This window comes from Psilocybe cubensis, chromosome 4 (genome assembly GCF_017499595.1).
Source record: "Psilocybe cubensis strain MGC-MH-2018 chromosome 4, whole genome shotgun sequence".
Taxonomy (NCBI): Eukaryota; Fungi; Basidiomycota; class Agaricomycetes; order Agaricales; family Agrocybaceae; genus Psilocybe; species Psilocybe cubensis.
In genome coordinates, this window is record NC_063002.1 from 4,126,813 (window position 1) to 4,147,838 (window position 21,026).

At 44.8% G+C, this 21,026-nt stretch overlaps 6 protein-coding genes across 6 annotated transcripts; all 6 read left to right on the forward strand.

Moving 5' to 3' along the window:
• Positions 1-1,683: 1,683 nt before the first annotated feature.
• On the forward strand, positions 1,684-2,839 carry JR316_0005491 (uncharacterized protein; the record flags this gene model as incomplete). Its single annotated transcript, XM_047891249.1, has 2 exons — positions 1,684-2,565; positions 2,639-2,839. The coding sequence occupies 2 exons, from the start codon at positions 1,684-1,686 to the stop codon at positions 2,837-2,839; spliced, it is 1,083 nt and encodes a 360-aa protein (XP_047751010.1).
• A 326-nt stretch (positions 2,840-3,165) lies between these two features.
• On the forward strand, positions 3,166-5,214 carry JR316_0005492 (uncharacterized protein; the record flags this gene model as incomplete). The annotated part of the gene is made up of 2 exons (XM_047891250.1): positions 3,166-3,358; positions 3,401-5,214. The coding sequence occupies 2 exons, from the start codon at positions 3,166-3,168 to the stop codon at positions 5,212-5,214; spliced, it is 2,007 nt and encodes a 668-aa protein (XP_047751011.1).
• A 3,425-nt stretch (positions 5,215-8,639) lies between these two features.
• Positions 8,640-9,824, forward strand: JR316_0005493 (uncharacterized protein; the record flags this gene model as incomplete). Its single annotated transcript, XM_047891251.1, has 4 exons — positions 8,640-8,766; positions 8,844-8,962; positions 9,020-9,547; positions 9,621-9,824. 4 exons carry the CDS (start codon positions 8,640-8,642, stop codon positions 9,822-9,824), a joined length of 978 nt encoding a protein of 325 aa, XP_047751012.1.
• Positions 9,825-14,713: 4,889 nt separating this feature from the next.
• Positions 14,714-15,869, forward strand: JR316_0005494 (uncharacterized protein; the record flags this gene model as incomplete). The annotated part of the gene is made up of 2 exons (XM_047891252.1): positions 14,714-15,595; positions 15,669-15,869. 2 exons carry the CDS (start codon positions 14,714-14,716, stop codon positions 15,867-15,869), a joined length of 1,083 nt encoding a protein of 360 aa, XP_047751013.1.
• A 326-nt stretch (positions 15,870-16,195) lies between these two features.
• Positions 16,196-18,244, forward strand: JR316_0005495 (uncharacterized protein; the record flags this gene model as incomplete). The annotated part of the gene is made up of 2 exons (XM_047891253.1): positions 16,196-16,388; positions 16,431-18,244. The coding sequence occupies 2 exons, from the start codon at positions 16,196-16,198 to the stop codon at positions 18,242-18,244; spliced, it is 2,007 nt and encodes a 668-aa protein (XP_047751014.1).
• Positions 18,245-19,902: 1,658 nt separating this feature from the next.
• JR316_0005496 (uncharacterized protein) lies at positions 19,903-20,529 on the forward strand (the record flags this gene model as incomplete). Its single annotated transcript, XM_047891254.1, has 2 exons — positions 19,903-19,986; positions 20,011-20,529. 2 exons carry the CDS (start codon positions 19,903-19,905, stop codon positions 20,527-20,529), a joined length of 603 nt encoding a protein of 200 aa, XP_047751015.1.
• Between the last annotated feature and the right edge of the window lie 497 nt (positions 20,530-21,026).

Consider the following 21,026-nt stretch of genomic DNA (forward strand, 5'->3'; position numbering starts at 1 on the left):
ATTAGTATTGCGTTTTCGCGATACTATCCAACGACTTCCGAGTAGTCCTATCTTCCTCAAATCCCCTTAGTAGGAAGTAAGGTAGGCGTGTGAACTTCCGAACGGCATGTGATTGTGAAGGGCCGGATCTAATTTAGTACATGGGAAAAGTTACTTAGTACTTCGGGAAAAGTTCCTTAGTACCGTGGAAACATTTTTGATGGACCGGATCATGAACTGTCCAATTAAGATTCACAACAATCAATCAATTGATTGTTAGGTAAGGACCCAGGTAAGCTATTTATACTCTTGACATGTGAATATTCCCATGTCGCGGTTACTCGGAGCCACGTAACCAGAGTAATCTATATCCATGTGATTCACATCACAGTCAATAACCCACGATGTCAAAGAACAAAAGTGTTGGATCCACTTTTGACAGGTTACCATGTGCCACATTGACCCGTGACACTCTGTTCATCAGAGACCTGTCTAACTTGACAATAAACATTGACAGATTTGTGATAGTCGGTAAGATACATGACAGCTGCACAGCATCACTTCACGCGCTGTCATCGGATGTCTAGAACATTCCTTCTAAGAATAGCCACTGAAGAGTCTATAAAGACGAAAGGGCTGGTTGTTGGTACCCCCCAACAGCCCTCAAGTACTCGTCCTCTCCCAAACTCCTGCCGCTTGTGCCTTCCCAACTCATCCGGGAGCCCTTTCGTCACTGATCTTGCCCTTGACTCGGGGACGTTTCATCGACATGTTGGCTGCCTCACGGCAAGCGGGGCCCTTTTTCTTTCACTCGCTCACGCCTTCTATGTTGGGTTACGGAGGTCATACAAACTCGTTTTAGTCTAGCTGCGGGGATATCCAGCTATGATGACTTTGTAATTCGAGGGCGCGCAGTTCTTCAATGGGTATGGACATCAGGTGAGAGTACACTGGGGGTTGTCAGGACCAGCTCTGCTGGATACGCTCCTGGCAAGTCGGTTGCAGCCGGCGACACTACCGAATTGCTGGGACGTCCTAAAGCTTGTGGGTACCGCCGACCGCTGGAAACAGCCTAGGCACCGGTGGCGACCGGGTATGGTAACAATCCCCAAGATTCAGCGAAAGCTGGAATGGATAATCAGCAGCGAATCCGTAACGGTCACGCCGACGGAAGCGTTCAACGACTAGGTGGTAGTGGGGTCTTCGGATCTTAAGATATAGTCTTGGGAGTGGGGAAACCCACATCTGGTATCTAAACCGCGCCTCGCTGCTTACGAGGACGGCCCGAAGTCCAGAACCGCTTAAAACGCGGGTGACCCGGCCTCCCCTTAGTAAAGGGAGTTAACACAAGGATGGACAAATAGTTCGTCGCCGGAAATGAACCTGTGGCTGTAATGGCTGATGTGGCGCCCCTTGGTAAAGGGCTTAAAGGGTATTAGCCTGCCATGTCCAATGGCATGAGAGTGTCCCTTGGTAAAGGACTTAATAGGCAATAGCCTGCTCTTTTGTCATGAGCGGTATGTAGTGATCGTTTGCCTGTACGGTAGCGCCCATTGCTTGCACTGGTCCACACCCGTAAAAAATCACGAGCCGCTGGCTACTTTCCATTTAACTCCCAGTTTAAACTAGTCGCTCGCACCTCGCTTCGCTCGGTGCTCGCTCCCCCCCTAAACCCAACGACTTTGCTATTATCCATCAGCCACTATGTCATCTCAATACTCTGCTGCTTTCTCTCGTGCCATGTCCCCCACCCTGGACGCACTCACCCAGGCCGTCGTCAACAACACCGTTTTCGGCGTCAACGATGAAGCAGGCCGCCATAACGCTCTGATCGACGAGCTGGCCACTGTGGTCATCAAAAAAATAGCTGAGTGCCGCTCCGTTGACCAAGTCATAGACTGCGTCTTTTTTGACTATCGTGCTGCCCTTAGGGAGTTTCTCCTCAACCTCGCATCGTGGTGCGATAAGAGGGAAACAGTCAAGGCTAGCCTCGAGCGCCTTGAATCTGCCGTTAGCGCAGGCAACACGCCCAATCGCCTTAAGGTGAAGGCACCCGAGTTCCAACTTACGAAGGAATTCGCGGATGCCGGGTCAGCGGAGGCTCTTCGAGTCTCCACTACGTTCTCTACCGCTCGTGACGCCTTCCAAAAGGCAATTAACGACGGCGCCATTCAGGCGAAAAAGGACGAGCTGACTTTTTGGGATGATAAATGCGCACTCAACTCTTGCTACGAAGCTGCTGCCCTCATCGTTAAGGCAACTTACGATGATCGCAAATCCAGCTACAAGCTCCCTGTTTTCTCTACAGATAACAAGGGAGTTCGACGTATAGCAGAGTGGGTAGTGTCTCCGCAAAAGAAAGCCGAATGCAGTGCGCTGCAAACCATACTGCCGGCGATCTTTTCTCACATCAAACAAATTGTCAACATGCGCCACCGCGCTTTGGCAATTAAGATTGAGAAAAAGCGGACGACTGCGGCAACAGCCGATGTCGAGATGGCCGACGCGACCAAACCAGGTCCGTCGATTCAATCCCTTATTGATAAGGGCTTGAATGCACGTCTCAAGAAGCTCAACCTTGGATCTGTGGGCAAGAAGGCAAGTTTTCGTAACCCTTCACCCATAATTCTGGATACTAATTACTACTCTAATTACCCAGACTTTGTCTGGCCAGAATTCGTCCAAGGCTCCTCAACCTCAGGCCAAGAAAGCTGGCCCTTCGAAACCCAAGTCGTCGTCGACGCCTTCGCAACGCAAGCCTCAAACCAAGGCTTCCAACAAGGTCGACAACAAGAAGAAAGGGAAGGGGAGAGCTCCCGTCAAGAACGATCCAAAGGGAAAGGGAAAGGCAAGAGCCTAGATGCGCGGTCTAATGTAGTACCTTTTACGTCGGTGAGACCCGCCTTCCCCAACTCTATTCCTGACGATATACTCACCATGACTAAAACAGACGCAGTTTCTTTCGTACACTTACATACTCCAATATCATTCTTGTTGGCTGGCCAGTATCGTAGTAGTGTACATTGTAGTCCTGGTGTTTCTGTCCCTGTTGATGTAGCAAACGATCTCTCTCTCGGACTTAATTATATGTTTTTCACTCTGCCTTCTAAAAGTCTGATCATGCAAGCATGGAATGATTTCCAACGAAGAATAAGATGGCGTATCTATTTTTTGTTTAAGGAAGGCATGAATAAACCTTTTGATCCAGATTATGGAGTAAGCTCAAAAAAGAAAGAGAAACCTCCTGTATTACCGCAATATATGGAACTTGGCCTTTCGATGGGACGTCGGTACGTGCAACGCACGATCGCAAGTATCCCGGAAGAAGCCCTTACGGAGATGCGAAAGCACGCGTTCTCTCCTAAAAGGGACAAGATCCGTAAGTTTCTTATCGATAACAACTATGTTATTACGATGACAGATAAGAATCTTGGCCTCGCGGTGTCTGAACGCGACTGGATATTAAGGAATGAGCTCAATCTTCTTGAAGATGAACGTAATTACGAAGAGTTAGAATTCGAAGTTGCGCAAGAAGTTATGAAGAGCAAAATGATTCAGATGCAAACGCTCGCACGTACTGTCGAAGATGAACATCTGTTTCTATTTGAACTTGGGTTGTCTCGATTCTTTCTATCGAATGTACCGGAAGACGGATCATCGTTCAAGTATCCTCAATTTCATGGTATACCTAAAATCCACAAGAAACCTACTGGATTTAGGCCCATAATTCCGTGTCACTCTGTAGTATTTAATCCTGCAGCCAAGTTTGTATCAAAAGAGCTTAAGCCGATTATTAAATCGACTCCTTCAATCATACACGGAACGAAGGATCTCTTTACGAGATTAAGCCAATTGCGTATAGACTCCAAAAGACAATGGTATTTTGTCACTGGAGATGTAGTTGCTTTCTATCCCAATATTCCGTTGGACTTGTGCATCGAAATCGTTTGTAGTATGTACGAGGAATGGTTACTCAACGCTTCGGAAGAAAACACTGCATTAGCCCATATTAATCCAAATTCGTTAGAGAATAACTTGGTTAAATTGGGCATCTTTAAACGTGCTATCGAGATTGGCAATACGCAATTGATAACACAACATGGGTCTAGATATTTTAGACAAAAAAATGGCCTCGCAATGGGCGTCGCGGATTCTCCGGACCTTGCTAACCTCTTTGGAGCCCATTTTGAAATAAAGTCAAAAATCTTAGACCACCCAAACGTGGCCTTCTATGGAAGGTACATCGACGATTGTTTCGCAATTGTTTACGCCGAGTCCGAAGCACTTGCACTTAATCTTATTAAAGAAACAATAAAGTTCGATGGTTGTGTTATCGAATGGGCTGTTTCCTCGTCGGGATGTCAATTTCTCGATGCTTTCATATTCAAGGAGTCTGGAAAACTTCATTGGAAGCCTTTTGTCAAGACAGGAAACAACCGAGAACGAGTTCCATGGGTATCACATCATCCTTTGGACGTCAAACGTGGCGTCTACATTGGAGAGTTATCCAGGTTAGCCGTGCTATGTAGTACCAAGGAAATCTACATCGGAGCAATTAGAGACCTTAACGCTCTCTATTTGATGCGCGGTTATCCCGAAAACCTAGTCATATCTTGGTGTAAGAAGAATATACAAGAACGTTGGGAAAAGCGATTCGCTTTACGAGTCGCAGAGCACGACGAATCCATTCTTGTACTTAAAACCAGATTTGATCAGGTATGGAATTGGTTTTCAGCTGCTGAACTTGGAAAAACTGTTACCGAGTACTGGTCGGCATGGTATGAACATGCCGAGAAAGGTTTGTATAGTGCAGACTCGTCCAGACCCCTTATCAAACCAGATCCAAATTACGTTCACGACCTCGATGATGTTCGCCCGGAGCTGTTCACACAGATCCTCGTGGACGGAGAAACTGAGTTCGTACCGGATTTGAGGAAGATAGGACTACTCGGAAGTCGTTGGATAGTATCGCGAAAACGCAATACTAATCTTTTCGACCTTGCAAATGTGTGGAAGAAAACAGTCTTTCGTAAACTGGATGAAGACATCGCTGAAAAAGGTGGTGTTGTTCCCGAAACTCAAAACGTTAATGAAACTTATCATTCTGCTTTAGTTGAAGCTACTGAGCAGATAAGTATCGAAAGTGATAACGAGATAATACTTCATAGACGTTCAATCTCACAAGAGAGGGAACATCCAGAATTTGGCAGAATATCCAAATCTTACAACCGATGAAAAGAATACTAGCGCTTAAGGCGTAAAGCATTAGAAAAAAACCCTAACCGTAAGTATTCCTTGCTATAAAGTAACAAACATCTACTTACAAGCAACACATTGGATTGAATAGCTAAACCTAAACCTAAACCCTAAACCCTAAACCCTAAACCCTAACCTAACCCCAACCCTAAGCTAACTAAGTCTAACCTTAGTAGGAAGTAAGGTAGGCGTGTGAACTTCCGAACGGCATGTGATTGTGAAGGGCCGGATCTAATTTAGTACATGGGAAAAGTTACTTAGTACTTCGGGAAAAGTTCCTTAGTACCGTGGAAACATTTTTGATGGACCGGATCATGAACTGTCCAATTAAGATTCACAACAATCAATCATTCTATTGTTTGATTGTTAGGTAAGGACCCAGGTAAGTTATTTATACTCTAGACATGTGAATATTCCCATGTCGCGGTTACTCGGAGCCACGTAACCAGAGTAATCTATATCCATGTGATTCACATCACAGTCAATAACCCACGATGTCAAAGAACAAAAGTGTTGGATCCACTTTTGACAGGTTACCATGTGCCACATCGACCCGTGACACTCTGTTCATCAGAGACCTGTCTAACTTGACGATAAACATTGACAGATTTGTGATAGTCGGTAAGATACATGACAGCTGCGCAGCATCACTTCACGCGCTGTCATCGGATGTCTAGAACATTCCTTCTAAGAATAGCCACTGAAGAGTCTATAAAGACGAAAGGGCTGGTTGTTGGGATCCCCCAACAGCCCTCTGGCTACTTTCCATTTAACTCCCAGTTTAAACTAGTCGCTCGCACCTCGCTTCGCTCGGTGCTCGCTCCCCCCCTAAACCCTAAACCCTAAACCCTAAACCCTAAACCCTAAACCCTAAACCCTAAACCCTAAACCCTAAACCCTAAACCCTAAACCCTAAACCCTAAGCCCAACAGCCCTCTGGCCTTCTTTCTATTTCAAACTCACAGTTTAAACTAGTCGCTCGCACCTCGCTTCGCTCGGTGCTCGCTCCCCCCCTAAACCCTAAACCTAAACCCTAAACCCTAAACCCTAAGCCCTAACCTAACCCCAACCCTAAGCTAACTAAGTCTAACCTTAGTAGGAAGTAAGGTAGGCGTGTGAACTTCCGAAAGGCATGTGATTGTGAAGGGCCGGATCTAATTTAGTACATGGGAAAAGTTACTTAGTACCTCGGGAAAAGTTCCTTAGTACCGTGGAAACATTTTTGATGGACCGGATCATGAACTGTCCAATTAAGATTCACAACAATCAATCAATTGATTGTTAGGTAAGGACCCAGGTAAGCTATTTATACTCTTGACATGAGAATATTCCCATGTCACGGTTACTCGGAGCCACGTAACCAGAGTATTTTATATCCATGTGATTCACATCACAGTCAATAACCCACGATGTCAAAGAACAAAAGTGTTGGATCCACTTTTGACAGGTTACCATGTGCCACATCGACCCGTGACACTCTGTTCATCAGAGATCTATCTAACTTGACAATAAACATTGACAGATTTGTGATAGTCGGTAAGATACATGACAGCTGCGCAGCATCACTTCACGCGCTGTCATCGGATGTTCCAGAACATTCCTTCTAAGAATAGCCACTGAAGAGTCTATAAAGACGAAAGGGCTGGCTGCTGATAACAATCAACAGCTCTCTGGCTTCTTTCCATTTTAACTCCCAGTTTAAACTAGTCGCTCGCACCTCGCTTCGCTCGGTGCTCGCTCCCCCCCTAAACCCTAAACCCTAAAACCCTAAACCCTAAACCCTAAACCCTAAACCCTAAACCCTAAACCCTAAACCCTAAAAATCCTCGTGGACGGAGAAACCGAGTTCGTACCGGATTTGAGGAAGATAGGACTACTCGGAAGTCGTTGGATAGTATCGCGAAAGCGCAATACTAATCTTTTCGACCTTGCAAATGTGTGGAAGAAAACAGTCTTTCGTAAACTGGATGAAGACATCGCTGAAAAAGGTGGTGTTGTTCCCGAAACTCAAAACGTTAATGAAACTTATCATTCTGCTTTAGTTGAAGCTGCTGAGCAGATAAGTATCGAAAGTGATAACGAGATAATACTTCATAGACGTTCAATCTCACAAGAGAGGGAACATCCAGAATTCGGCAGAATATCCAAATCTTACAACCGATGAAAAGAATACTAGCGCTTAAGGCGTAAAGCATTAGAAAAAAACCCTAACCGTAAGTATTCCTTGCTATAAAGTAACAAACATCTACTTACAAGCAACACATTGGATTGAATAGCTAAACCTAAACCTAAACCCTAAACCCTAAACCCTAAGCCCTAACCTAACCCCAACCCTAAGCTAACTAAGTCTAACCTTAGTAGGAAGTAAGGTAGGCGTGTGAACTTCCGAAAGGCATGTGATTGTGAAGGGCCGGATCTAATTTAGTACATGGGAAAAGTTACTTAGTACCTCGGGAAAAGTTCCTTAGTACCGTGGAAACATTTTTGATGGACCGGATCATGAACTGTCCAATTAAGATTCACAACAATCAATCAATTGATTGTTAGGTAAGGACCCAGGTAAGCTATTTATACTCTTGACATGAGAATATTCCCATGTCACGGTTACTCGGAGCCACGTAACCAGAGTATTTTATATCCATGTGATTCACATCACAGTCAATAACCCACGATGTCAAAGAACAAAAGTGTTGGATCCACTTTTGACAGGTTACCATGTGCCACATCGACCCGTGACACTCTGTTCATCAGAGATCTGTCTAACTTGACAATAAACATTGACAGATTTGTGATAGTCGGTAAAATACATGACAGCTGCGCAGCATCACTTCACGCACTGTCATCGGATGTTCCAGAACATTCCTTCTAAGAATAGCCACTGAAGAGTCTATAAAGACGAAAGGGCTGGCTGCTGATAACAATCAACAGCCCTCTGGCCTTCTTTCCATTTAACTCACAGTTTAAACAAGTCGCTCGCACCTCGCTTCGCTCGGTGCTCGCTCCCCCCCTAAACCCTAAACCCTAAACCCTAAACCCTAAACCCTAAACCCTAACCTAACCCCAACCCTAAGCTAACTAAGTCTAACCTTAGTAGGAAGTAAGGTAGGCGTGTGAACTTCCGAAAGGCATGTGATTGTGAAGGGCCGGATCTAATTTAGTACATGGGAAAAGTTACTTAGTACCTCGGGAAAAGTTCCTTAGTACCGTGGAAACATTTTTGATGGACCGGATCATGAACTGTCCAATTAAGATTCACAACAATCAATCAATTGATTGTTAGGTAAGGACCCAGGTAAGCTATTTATACTCTTGACATGAGAATATTCCCATGTCACGGTTACTCGGAGCCACGTAACCAGAGTATTTTATATCCATGTGATTCACATCACAGTCAATAACCCACGATGTCAAAGAACAAAAGTGTTGGATCCACTTTTGACAGGTTACCATGTGCCACATCGACCCGTGACACTCTGTTCATCAGAGATCTGTCTAACTTGACAATAAACATTGACAGATTTGTGATAGTCGGTAAGATACATGACAGCTGCGCAGCATCACTTCACGCGCTGTCATCGGATGTTCCAGAACATTCCTTCTAAGAATAGCCACTGAAGAGTCTATAAAGACGAAAGGGCTGGCTGCTGATAACAATCAACAGCCCTCTGGCCTTCTTTCTATTTCAAACTCACAGTTTAAACTAGTCGCTCGCACCTCGCTTCGCTCGGTGCTCGCTCCCCCCCTAAACCCTAAACCCTAAAACCCTAAACCCTAACCTCCCGAGTTCCAACTCACGAAGGAATTCGCGGATGCCGGGTCAGCGGAGGCTCTTCGAGTCTCTACTACGTTCTCCACCGCTCGTGACGTCTTCCAAAAGGCGATTAACGACGGCGCCATTCAGGCGAAAAAGGACGAACTGGCCTTTTGGGAGGATAAATGCGCACTCGCTTCTTGCTATGAAGCTGCTGCGGTCATCGTTAAGACAACTTACGAAGACCGCAAGTCCAGCTATAAGCTCCCCGTTTTCTCTACAGACAACAAGGGAGTTCGTCGCATAGCAGAGTGGGTAACGTCGCCGCAAAAGAAAGCCGAGTGCAGTGCGCTGCAAACTATACTGCCGGCTATCTTTTCTCATATCAAACAAATTGTCAAATTGCGCCACCGCGCTTTGGCAATTAAGATTGAGAAAAAGCGGTCGACCGCGGCTACAGCCGATGTCGAGATGGCCGACGCGACCAAACCAGGTCCGTCGATTCAATCCCTTATTGATAAGGGCTTGAATGCACGTCTTAAGAAGCTCAACCTTGGATATGTGGGCAAGAAGGCAGGTTTTCGTAACCCTTCACCCATAACTTTGGATACTAATTATTATTCTAATTACCCAGACTTCGTCTGGCCAGAGTTCGTCCAAGGCTCCTCAACCTCAGGCCAAGAAAACTGGCCCTTCGAAACCCAAGTCGTCGTCGACGCCTTCGCAACGCAAGCCTCAAACCAAGGCTTCCAACAAGGTCGACAACAAGAAGAAAGGGAAGGGGAGAGCTCCCGTCAAGAACAACAATCCAAAGGGAAAGGGAAAGGCAAGAGCCTAAACGCGCGGTCTAATGTAGTACCTTTTACGTCGGTAAGACCCGCTTTCCCCAACTCTATTCCTGACGATATACTCACCATGACTAAAACAGACGCAGTTTCATTTGTACACCTCAATACCCCAATTTCTTTCTTATTGGCTGGCCAGTATAGATCTAGTGTACATTGTAGTCCTGGTGTTGTAGTTCCGGTTGATGTAGCAAACGACTTATCTCTCGGTTTAAATTATATGTTTTTCACACTGCCTTCTCAAAGTCTGATCATGCAAGCATGGAATGATTTTCAACGAAGAATAAGATGGCGTATCTATTTTTTGTTTAAAGAAGGCATGAATAAACCTTTTGATCCAGATTATGGAGTAAGTTCTAAGAAAAAAGAAAAACCTCCTGTATTACCGCAATATATGGAACTTGGCCTTTCGATGGGACGTCGGTACGTGCAACGCACGATCGCAAGTATCCCGGAAGAAGCCCTCACGGAGATGCGAAAGCACGCGTTCTCTCCTAAAAGGGACAAGATCCGTAAGTTTCTTATCGATAACAACTATGTTATTACGATGACAGATAAGAATCTTGGCCTCGCGGTGTCTGAACGCGACTGGATAATAAGGAATGAGCTCAATCTTCTTGAAGATGAACGCAACTACGAAGAGTTAGAATTCGAAGTTGCTCAAGAAGTTATGAAGAGCAAAATGATTCAGATGCAAACGCTCGCACGTACTGTCGAAGATGAACATCTGTTTCTATTTGAACTTGGGTTGTCTCGATTTTTTCTATCAAATGTACCGGAAGACGGATCATCGTTCAAGTATCCTCAATTTCATGGTATACCTAAAATCCACAAAAAACCTACTGGATTTAGGCCCATAATTCCGTGTCACTCTGTAGTATTTAATCCTGCAGCCAAGTTTGTATCAAAAGAGCTTAAGCCGATTATTAAATCGACTCCTTCAATCATTCACGGAACGAAGGATCTCTTTACGAGATTAAGCCAATTGCGTATAGACCCCAAACGACAATGGTATTTTGTCACCGGGGATGTAGTTGCTTTCTATCCCAATATTCCGTTGGACTTGTGCATCGAAATCGTTTGTAATATGTACGAGGAATGGTTACTCAACGCTTCGGAAGAAAACACTGCATTAGCCCATATTAATCCAAATTCGTTAGAGAATAACTTGGTTAAATTGGGCATCTTTAAACGTGCTATCGAGATTGGCAATACGCAATTGATAACACAACATGGGTCTAGATATTTTAGACAAAAAAATGGCCTCGCAATGGGCGTCGCGGATTCTCCGGACCTTGCTAACCTCTTTGGAGCCCATTTTGAAATAAAGTCAAAAATCTTAGACCACCCAAACGTGGCCTTCTATGGAAGGTACATCGACGATTGTTTCGCAATTGTTTACGCCGAGTCCGAAGCACTTGCACTTAATCTTATTAAAGAAACAATAAAGTTCGATGGTTGTGTTATCGAATGGGCTGTTTCCTCGTCGGGATGTCAATTTCTCGATGCTTTCATATTCAAGGAGTCTGGAAAACTTCATTGGAAGCCATTTGTCAAGACAGGAAACAACCGAGAACGAGTTCCATGGGTATCACATCATCCTTTGGACGTCAAACGTGGCGTCTACATTGGAGAGTTATCCAGGTTAGCCGTACTATGTAGTACCAAGGAAATCTACATCGGAGCAATTAGAGACCTTAACGCTCTCTATTTGATGCGCGGTTATCCCGAAAACCTAGTCATGTCTTGGTGTAAGAAGAATATACAAGAACGTTGGGAAAAGCGATTCGCTTTACGAGTCGCAGAGCACGACGAATCCATTCTTGTACTTAAAACCAGATTTGATCAGGTATGGAATTGGTTTTCAGCTGCTGAACTTGGAAAGACTGTTACCGAGTACTGGTCGGCATGGTATGAACATGCCGAGAAAGGTCTGTATAGTGCAGACTCGTCCAGACCCCTTATCAAACCAGATCCAAATTACGTTCACGACCTCGATGATGTTCGCCCGGAGCTGTTCACACAGATCCTCGTGGACGGAGAAACTGAGTTCGTACCGGATTTGAGGAAGATAGGACTACTCGGAAGTCGTTGGATAGTATCGCGAAAGCGCAATACTAATCTTTTCGACCTTGCAAATGTGTGGAAGAAAACAGTCTTTCGTAAACTGGATGAAAACATCGCTGAAAAAGGTGGTGTTGTTCCCGAAACTCAAAACGTTAATGAAACTTATCATTCTGCTCTAGTTGAAGCTGCTGAACAGATAAGTATCGAAAGTGATAACGAGATAATACTTCATAGACGTTCAACCTCACAAGAGAGGGAACATCCAGAATTCGGCAGAATATCCAAATCTTACAACCGATGAAAAGAATACTAGCGCGTAAGGCGTAAAGCATTAGAAAAAAACCCTAACCGTAAGTATTCCTTGCTATAAAGTAACAAACATCTACTTACAAGCAACACTTTGGATTAAATAGCTAAACCTAAACCCTAAACCCTAAACCCTAAACCCTAACCTAACCCCAACCCTAAGCTAACTAAGTCTAACCTTAGTAGGAAGTAAGGTAGGCGTGTGAACTTCCGAACGGCATGTGATTGTGAAGGGCCGGATCTAATTTAGTACATGGGAAAAGTTACTTAGTACTTCGGGAAAAGTTCCTTAGTACCGTGGAAACATTTTTGATGGACCAGATCATGAACTGTCCAATTAAGATTCACAACAATCAATCAGTCTATTGTTTGATTGTTAGGTAAGGACCCAGGTAAGCTATTTATACTCTAGACATGTGAATATTCCCATGTCGCGGTTACTCGGAGCCACGTAACCAGAGTAATCTATATCCATGTGATTCACATCACAGTCAATAACCCACGATGTCAAAGAACAAAAGTGTTGGATCCACTTTTGACAGGTTACCATGTGCCACATCGACCCGTGGCACTCTGTTCATCAGAGACCTGTCTAACTTGACAATAAACATTGACAGATTTGTGATAGTCGGTAAGATACATGACAGCTGCGCAGCATCACTTCACGCGCTGTCATCGGATGTCTAGAACATTCCTTCTAAGAATAGCCACTGAAGAGTCTATAAAGACGAAAGGGCTGGTTGTTGGGATCCCCCAACAGCCCTCTGGCTTCTTTCCATTTTAACTCCCAGTTTAAACTAGTCGCTCGCACCTCGCTTCGCTCGGTGCTCGCTCCCCCCCTAAACCCTAAGCCCTAACCTAACCCCAACCCTAAGCTAACTAAGTCTAACCTTAGTAGGAAGTAAGGTAGGCGTGTGAACTTCCGAACGGCATGTGATTGTGAAGGGCCGGATCTAATTTAGTACATGGGAAAAGTTACTTAGTACTTCGGGAAAAGTTCCTTAGTACCGTGGAAACATTTTTGATGGACCGGATCATGAACTGTCCAATTAAGATTCACAACAATCAATCAATTGATTGTTAGGTAAGGACCCAGGTAAGCTATTTATACTCTTGACATGTGAATATTCCCATGTCGCGGTTACTCGGAGCCACGTAACCAGAGTAATCTATATCCATGTGATTCACATCACAGTCAATAACCCACGATGTCAAAGAACAAAAGTGTTGGATCCACTTTTGACAGGTTACCATGTGCCACATTGACCCGTGACACTCTGTTCATCAGAGACCTGTCTAACTTGACAATAAACATTGACAGATTTGTGATAGTCGGTAAGATACATGACAGCTGCACAGCATCACTTCACGCGCTGTCATCGGATGTCTAGAACATTCCTTCTAAGAATAGCCACTGAAGAGTCTATAAAGACGAAAGGGCTGGTTGTTGGTACCCCCCAACAGCCCTCAAGTACTCGTCCTCTCCCAAACTCCTGCCGCTTGTGCCTTCCCAACTCATCCGGGAGCCCTTTCGTCACTGATCTTGCCCTTGACTCGGGGACGTTTCATCGACATGTTGGCTGCCTCACGGCAAGCGGGGCCCTTTTTCTTTCACTCGCTCACGCCTTCTATGTTGGGTTACGGAGGTCATACAAACTCGTTTTAGTCTAGCTGCGGGGATATCCAGCTATGATGACTTTGTAATTCGAGGGCGCGCAGTTCTTCAATGGGTATGGACATCAGGTGAGAGTACACTGGGGGTTGTCAGGACCAGCTCTGCTGGATACGCTCCTGGCAAGTCGGTTGCAGCCGGCGACACTACCGAATTGCTGGGACGTCCTAAAGCTTGTGGGTACCGCCGACCGCTGGAAACAGCCTAGGCACCGGTGGCGACCGGGTATGGTAACAATCCCCAAGATTCAGCGAAAGCTGGAATGGATAATCAGCAGCGAATCCGTAACGGTCACGCCGACGGAAGCGTTCAACGACTAGGTGGTAGTGGGGTCTTCGGATCTTAAGATATAGTCTTGGGAGTGGGGAAACCCACATCTGGTATCTAAACCGCGCCTCGCTGCTTACGAGGACGGCCCGAAGTCCAGAACCGCTTAAAACGCGGGTGACCCGGCCTCCCCTTAGTAAAGGGAGTTAACACAAGGATGGACAAATAGTTCGTCGCCGGAAATGAACCTGTGGCTGTAATGGCTGATGTGGCGCCCCTTGGTAAAGGGCTTAAAGGGTATTAGCCTGCCATGTCCAATGGCATGAGAGTGTCCCTTGGTAAAGGACTTAATAGGCAATAGCCTGCTCTTTTGTCATGAGCGGTATGTAGTGATCGTTTGCCTGTACGGTAGCGCCCATTGCTTGCACTGGTCCACGCCCGTAAAAAATCACGAGCCGCTGGCCTTCTTTCCATTTAACTCACAGTTTAAACAAGTCGCTCGCACCTCGCTTCGCTCGGTGCTCGCTCCCCCCCTAAACCCAACGACTTTGCTATTACCCAACAGCTACTATGTCTTCCACTTACTCTGCTGCCTTCTCTCGTGCCATGTCCCCCACCCTGGACGCACTCACCCAGGCTGTCGTCAACAACACAGTTTTTGGCGTCAACGACGAAGCTGGCCGCCACAACGCCCTCATCGACGAGTTGGCCACTGTCGTCATCAAGAAAATAGCTGAGTGCCGCTCCATTGACCAGATTGTAGACTGCGTCTTTTTTGACTATCGTGCTGCCCTTAGGGAGTTTCTCCTCAACCTCGCATCGTGGTGCGATAAGAGGGAAACAGTCAAGGCTAGCCTCGAGCGCCTTGAACTTGCCGTTAGCGCAGGCAACACCCCCAATCGCCTTCGGGTGAAGGCTCCCGAGTTCCAACTTACGAAGGAATTCGCGGATGCCGGGTCAGCGGAAGCTCTTCGAGTTTCCTCTACGTTCTCCACCGCTCGTGATGTCTTCCAAAAGGCAATCAACGACGGCGCCATTCAGGCGAAAAAGGACGAACTGGCCTTTTGGGATGATAAATGCGCACTCAATAACTGTTATGAAGCTGCTGCCCTCATCGTTAAGACAACTTACGATGATCGCAAATCCAGCTATAAGCTCCCCGTTTTCTCTACAGACAACAAGGGAGTTCGTCGAATAACAGATTGGGTAGTGTCACCGCAGAAGAAGGCTGAATGCAGCGCATTGCAAACCATTTTGCCAGCCATCTTCTCTCACATCAAACAGATTGTCAACTTGCGCCACCGCGCTTTGGCAATCAAGATTGAGAAAAAGCGGTCGACTGCGGCAACAGCCGATGTCGAGATGGCCGATGCGACCAAACCAGGTCCATCGATTCAATCCCTTATTGATAAGGGCTTGAATGCACGTCTCAAGAAGCTCAACCTTGGATCTGTGGGCAAGAAGGCAAGTTCTCGTAACCCTTCACCCATAATTCTGGATACTAATTACTATTCTAATTACCCAGACTTTGTCTGGCCAGAATTCGTCCAAGGCTCCTCAACCTCAGGCCAAGAAAGCTGGCCCTTCGAAATTCAAACCCTCGTCGACGCCTTCGCAGAAGAAGCCCCAAACCAAGGCTTCCAACAAGGTCGACAACAAGAAGAAAGGGAAGGGGAGAGCTCCCGTCAAGAACGATCCAAAGGGAAAGGGAAAGGCAAGAGCCTAGACATGCGGTCTAATGTAGTACCTTTTACGTCGGTAAGACCCGCCTTCCCCAACTCTATTCCTGACGATATACTCACCATGACTAAAACAGACGCAGTTTCTTTTGTACACTTACATACGCCGATCTCATTCTTGTTGGCTGGCCAGTATCGTAGTAGTGTACACTGTAGTCCTGGTGTGGTGGTCCCTGTAGATATAGCAAATGATTTGTCACTCGGACTCAATTATATGTTTTTTACTCTGCCTTCTCAAAGTCTGATCATGCAAGCATGGAATGATTTTCAACGAAGAATAAGATGGCGTATCTATTTTTTGTTTAAGGAAGGCATGAACAAACCTTTTGATCCAGATTACGGAGTAAGCTCAAAAAAGAAAGAGAAACCTCCAGTATTACCGCAATACATGGAACTTGGCCTTTCGATGGGACGTCGGTACGTGCAACGCACGATCGCAAGTATCCCGGAAGAAGCCCTTACGGAGATGCGAAAGCACGCGTTCTCTCCTAAAAGGGACAAGATCCGTAAGTTTCTTATCGATAACAACTATGTTATTACGATGACAGATAAGAATCTTGGCCTCGCGGTGTCTGAACGCGACTGGATATTAAGGAATGAGCTCAATCTTCTTGAAGATGAACGTAACTATGAAGAGTTAGAATTCGAAGTTGCGCAAGAAGTAATGAAGAGCAAAATGATCCAGATGCAAACTCTTGCACGTACCGTCGAAGATGAACATCTGTTTCTATTTGAACTTGGGTTGTCTCGATTCTTTCTATCGAATGTACCGGAAGACGGATCATCGTTCAAGTATCCTCAATTTCATGGTATACCTAAAATCCACAAGAAACCTACTGGATTTAGGCCCATAATTCCGTGTCACTCTGTAGTATTTAATCCTGCAGCCAAGTTTGTATCAAAAGAGCTTAAGCCGATTATTAAATCGACTCCTTCAATCATTCACGGAACGAAGGATCTCTTTACGAGATTAAGCCAATTGCGTATAGACCCCAAACGACAATGGTATTTTGTCACCGGGGATGTAGTTGCTTTCTATCCCAATATTCCGTTGGACTTGTGCATCGAAATCGTTTGTAGTATGTACGAGGAATGGTTACTCAATGCTTCGGAAGAAAACACTGCATTAGCCCATATTAATCCAAATTCGTTAGAGAATAACTTGGTTAAATTGGGCATCTTTAAACGTGCTATCGAGATTGGCAATACGCAATTGATAACACAACATGGGTCTAGATATTTTAGACAAAAAAATGGCCTCGCAATGGGCGTCGCGGATTCTCCGGACCTTGCTAACCTCTTTGGAGCCCATTTTGAAATAAAGTCAAAAATCTTAGACCACCCTAATGTGGCCTTCTATGGAAGGTACATCGACGATTGTTTTGCAATTGTTTACGCCGAGTCCGAAGCACTTGCACTTAATTTAATTAAAGAAACAATAAAGTTCGATGGTTGTGTTATCGAATGGGCTGTTTCCTCGTCGGGATGTCAATTTCTCGATGCTTTCATATTCAAGGAGTCTGGAAAACTTCATTGGAAGCCTTTTGTCAAGACAGGAAACAACCGAGAACGAGTTCCATGGGTATCACATCATCCTTTAGACGTCAAACGTGGCGTTTACATTGGAGAGTTATCCAGGTTAGCCGTGCTATGTAGTACCAAGGAAATCTACATTGGAGCAATTAGAGACCTTAACGCTCTCTATTTGATGCGCGGTTATCCCGAAAACCTAGTCATGTCTTGGTGTAAGAAGAATATACAAGAACGTTGGGAAAAGCGATTCGCTTTACGAATCGCAGAGCACGACGAATCCATTCTTGTACTTAAAACCAGGTTTGATCAGGTATGGAATTGGTTTTCAGCTGCTGAACTTGGAAAAACTGTTACCGAGTACTGGTCGGCATGGTATGAACATGCCGAGAAAGGTCTGTATAGTGTAGACTCGTCCAGACCCCTTATCAAACCAGATCCAAATTACGTTCACGACCTCGATGATGTTCGCCCGGAGCTGTTCACACAGATACTCGTGGACGGAGAAACTGAGTTCGTACCGGATTTGAGGAAGATAGGACTACTCGGAAGTCGTTGGATAGTATCGCGAAAGCGCAATACTAATCTTTTCGACCTTGCAAATGTGTGGAAGAAAACAGTTTTTCGTAAACTGGATGAAGACATTGCCGAAAAAGGTGGTGTTGTTCCCGAAACTCAAAACGTTAATGAAACTTATCATTCTGCTCTAGTTGAAGCTGCTGAACAGATAAGTATCGAAAGCGATAACGAGATAATACTTCATAGACGTTCAATCTCACAAGAGAGGGAACATCCAGAATTCGGCAGAATATCCAAATCTTACAACCGATGAAAAGAATACTAGCGCTTAAGGCGTAAAGCATTAGAAAAAAACCCTAACCGTAAGTATTCATTGCTATAAAGTAACAAACATCTACTTACAAGCAACACATTGGATTAAATAGCTAAACCTAAACCTAAACCCTAAACCCTAAACCCTAAGCCCTAACCTAACCCCAACCCTAAGCTAACTAAGTCTAACCTTAGTAGGAAGTAAGGTAGGCGTGTGAACTTCCGAACGGCATGTGATTGTGAAGGGCCGGATCTAATTTAGTACATGGGAAAAGTTACTTAGTACTTCGGGAAAAGTTCCTTAGTACCGTGGAAACATTTTTGATGGACCGGATCATGAACTGTCCAATTAAGATTCACAACAATCAATCAATTGATTGTTAGGTAAGGACCCAGGTAAGCTATTTATACTCTTGACATGTGAATATTCCCATGTCGCGGTTACTCGGAGCCACGTAACCAGAGTAATCTATATCCATGTGATTCACATCACAGTCAATAACCCACGATGTCAAAGAACAAAAGTGTTGGATCCACTTTTGACAGGTTACCATGTGCCACATTGACCCGTGACACTCTGTTCATCAGAGACCTGTCTAACTTGACAATAAACATTGACAGATTTGTGATAGTCGGTAAGATACATGACAGCTGCACAGCATCACTTCACGCGCTGTCATCGGATGTCTAGAACATTCCTTCTAAGAATAGCCACTGAAGAGTCTATAAAGACGAAAGGGCTGGTTGTTGGTACCCCCCAACAGCCCTCTGGCCTTCTTTCCATTTAACTCACAGTTTAAACAAGTCGCTCGCACCTCGCTTCGCTCGGTGCTCGCTCCCCCCCTAAACCCTAAACCCTAAACCCTAAACCCTAAACCCTATCTCTTTACGAGATTAAGCCAATTGCGTATAAACTCCAAAAGACAATGGTATTTTGTCACTGGAGATGTAGTTGCTTTCTATCCCAATATCCCGTTGGACTTGTGCATCGAAATCGTTTATAGTATGTACGAGGAATGGTTACTCAACACTTCGGAAGAAAACACTGCATTAGCCCATATTAAACCAAATTCGTTAGAGAATAACTTGGTTAAATTAGGCATCTTTAAACGTGCTATCGAGATTGGCAATACGCAATTGATAACACAACATGGGTCTAGATATTTTAGACAAAAAAATGGCCTCGCAATGGGCGTCGCGGATTCTCCGGACCTTGCTAACCTCTTTGGAGCCCATTTTGAAATAAAGTCAAAAATCTTAGACCACCCAAACGTGGCCTTCTATGGAAGGTACATCGACGATTGTTTCGCAATTGTTTACGCCGAGTCCGAAGCACTTGCACTTAATCTTATTAAAGAAACAATAAAGTTCGATGGTTGTGTTATCGAATGGGCTGTTTCCTCGTCGGGATGTCAATTTCTCGATGCTTTCATATTCAAGGAGTCTGGAAAACTTCATTGGAAGCCATTTGTCAAGACAGGAAACAACCGAGAACGAGTTCCATAGGTATCACATCATCCTTTGGACGTCAAACGTGGCGTCTACATTGGAGAGTTATCCAGGTTAGCCGTGCTATGTAGTACCAAGGAAATCTACATCGGAGCAATTAGAGACCTTAACGCTCTCTATTTGATGCGCGGTTATCCCGAAAACCTAGTCATGTCTTGGTGTAAGAAGAATATACAAGAACGTTGGGAAAAGCGATTCGCTTTACGAATCGCAGAGCACGACGAATCCATTCTTGTACTTAAAACCAGGTTTGATCAGGTATGGAATTGGTTTTCAGCTGCTGAACTTGGAAAGACTGTTACCGAGTACTGGTCGGCATGGTATGAACATGCCGAGAAAGGTCTGTATAGTGCAGACTCGTCCAGACCCCTTATCAAACCAGATCCAAATTACGTTCACGACCTCGATGATGTTCGCCCGGAGCTGTTCACACAGATCCTCGTGGACGGAGAAACCGAGTTCGTACCGGATTTGAGGAAGATAGGACTACTCGGAAGTCGTTGGATAGTATCGCGAAAGCGCAATACTAATCTTTTCGACCTTGCAAATGTGTGGAAGAAAACAGTCTTTCGTAAACTGGATGAAGACATCGCTGAAAAAGGTGGTGTTGTTCCCGAAACTCAAAACGTTAATGAAACTTATCATTCTGCTTTAGTTGAAGCTGCTGAGCAGATAAGTATCGAAAGTGATAACGAGATAATACTTCATAGACGTTCAATCTCACAAGAGAGGGAACATCCAGAATTCGGCAGAATATCCAAATCTTACAACCGATGAAAAGAATACTAGCGCTTAAGGCGTAAAGCATTAGAAAAAAACCCTAACCGTAAGTATTCCTTGCTATAAAGTAACAAACATCTACTTACAAGCAACACATTGGATTGAATAGCTAAACCTAAACCTAAACCCTAAACCCTAAACCCTAAGCCCTAACCTAACCCCAACCCTAAGCTAACTAAGTCTAACCTTAGTAGGAAGTAAGGTAGGCGTGTGAACTTCCGAACGGCATGTGATTGTGAAGGGCCGGATCTAATTTAGTACATGGGAAAAGTTACTTAGTACTTCGGGAAAAGTTCCTTAGTACCGTGGAAACATTTTTGATGGACCAGATCATGAACTGTCCAATTAAGATTCACAACAATCAATCAGTCTATTGTTTGATTGTTAGGTAAGGACCCAGGTAAGCTATTTATACTCTAGACATGTGAATATTCCCATGTCGCGGTTACTCGGAGCCACGTAACCAGAGTTTTCTATATCCATGTGATTCACAT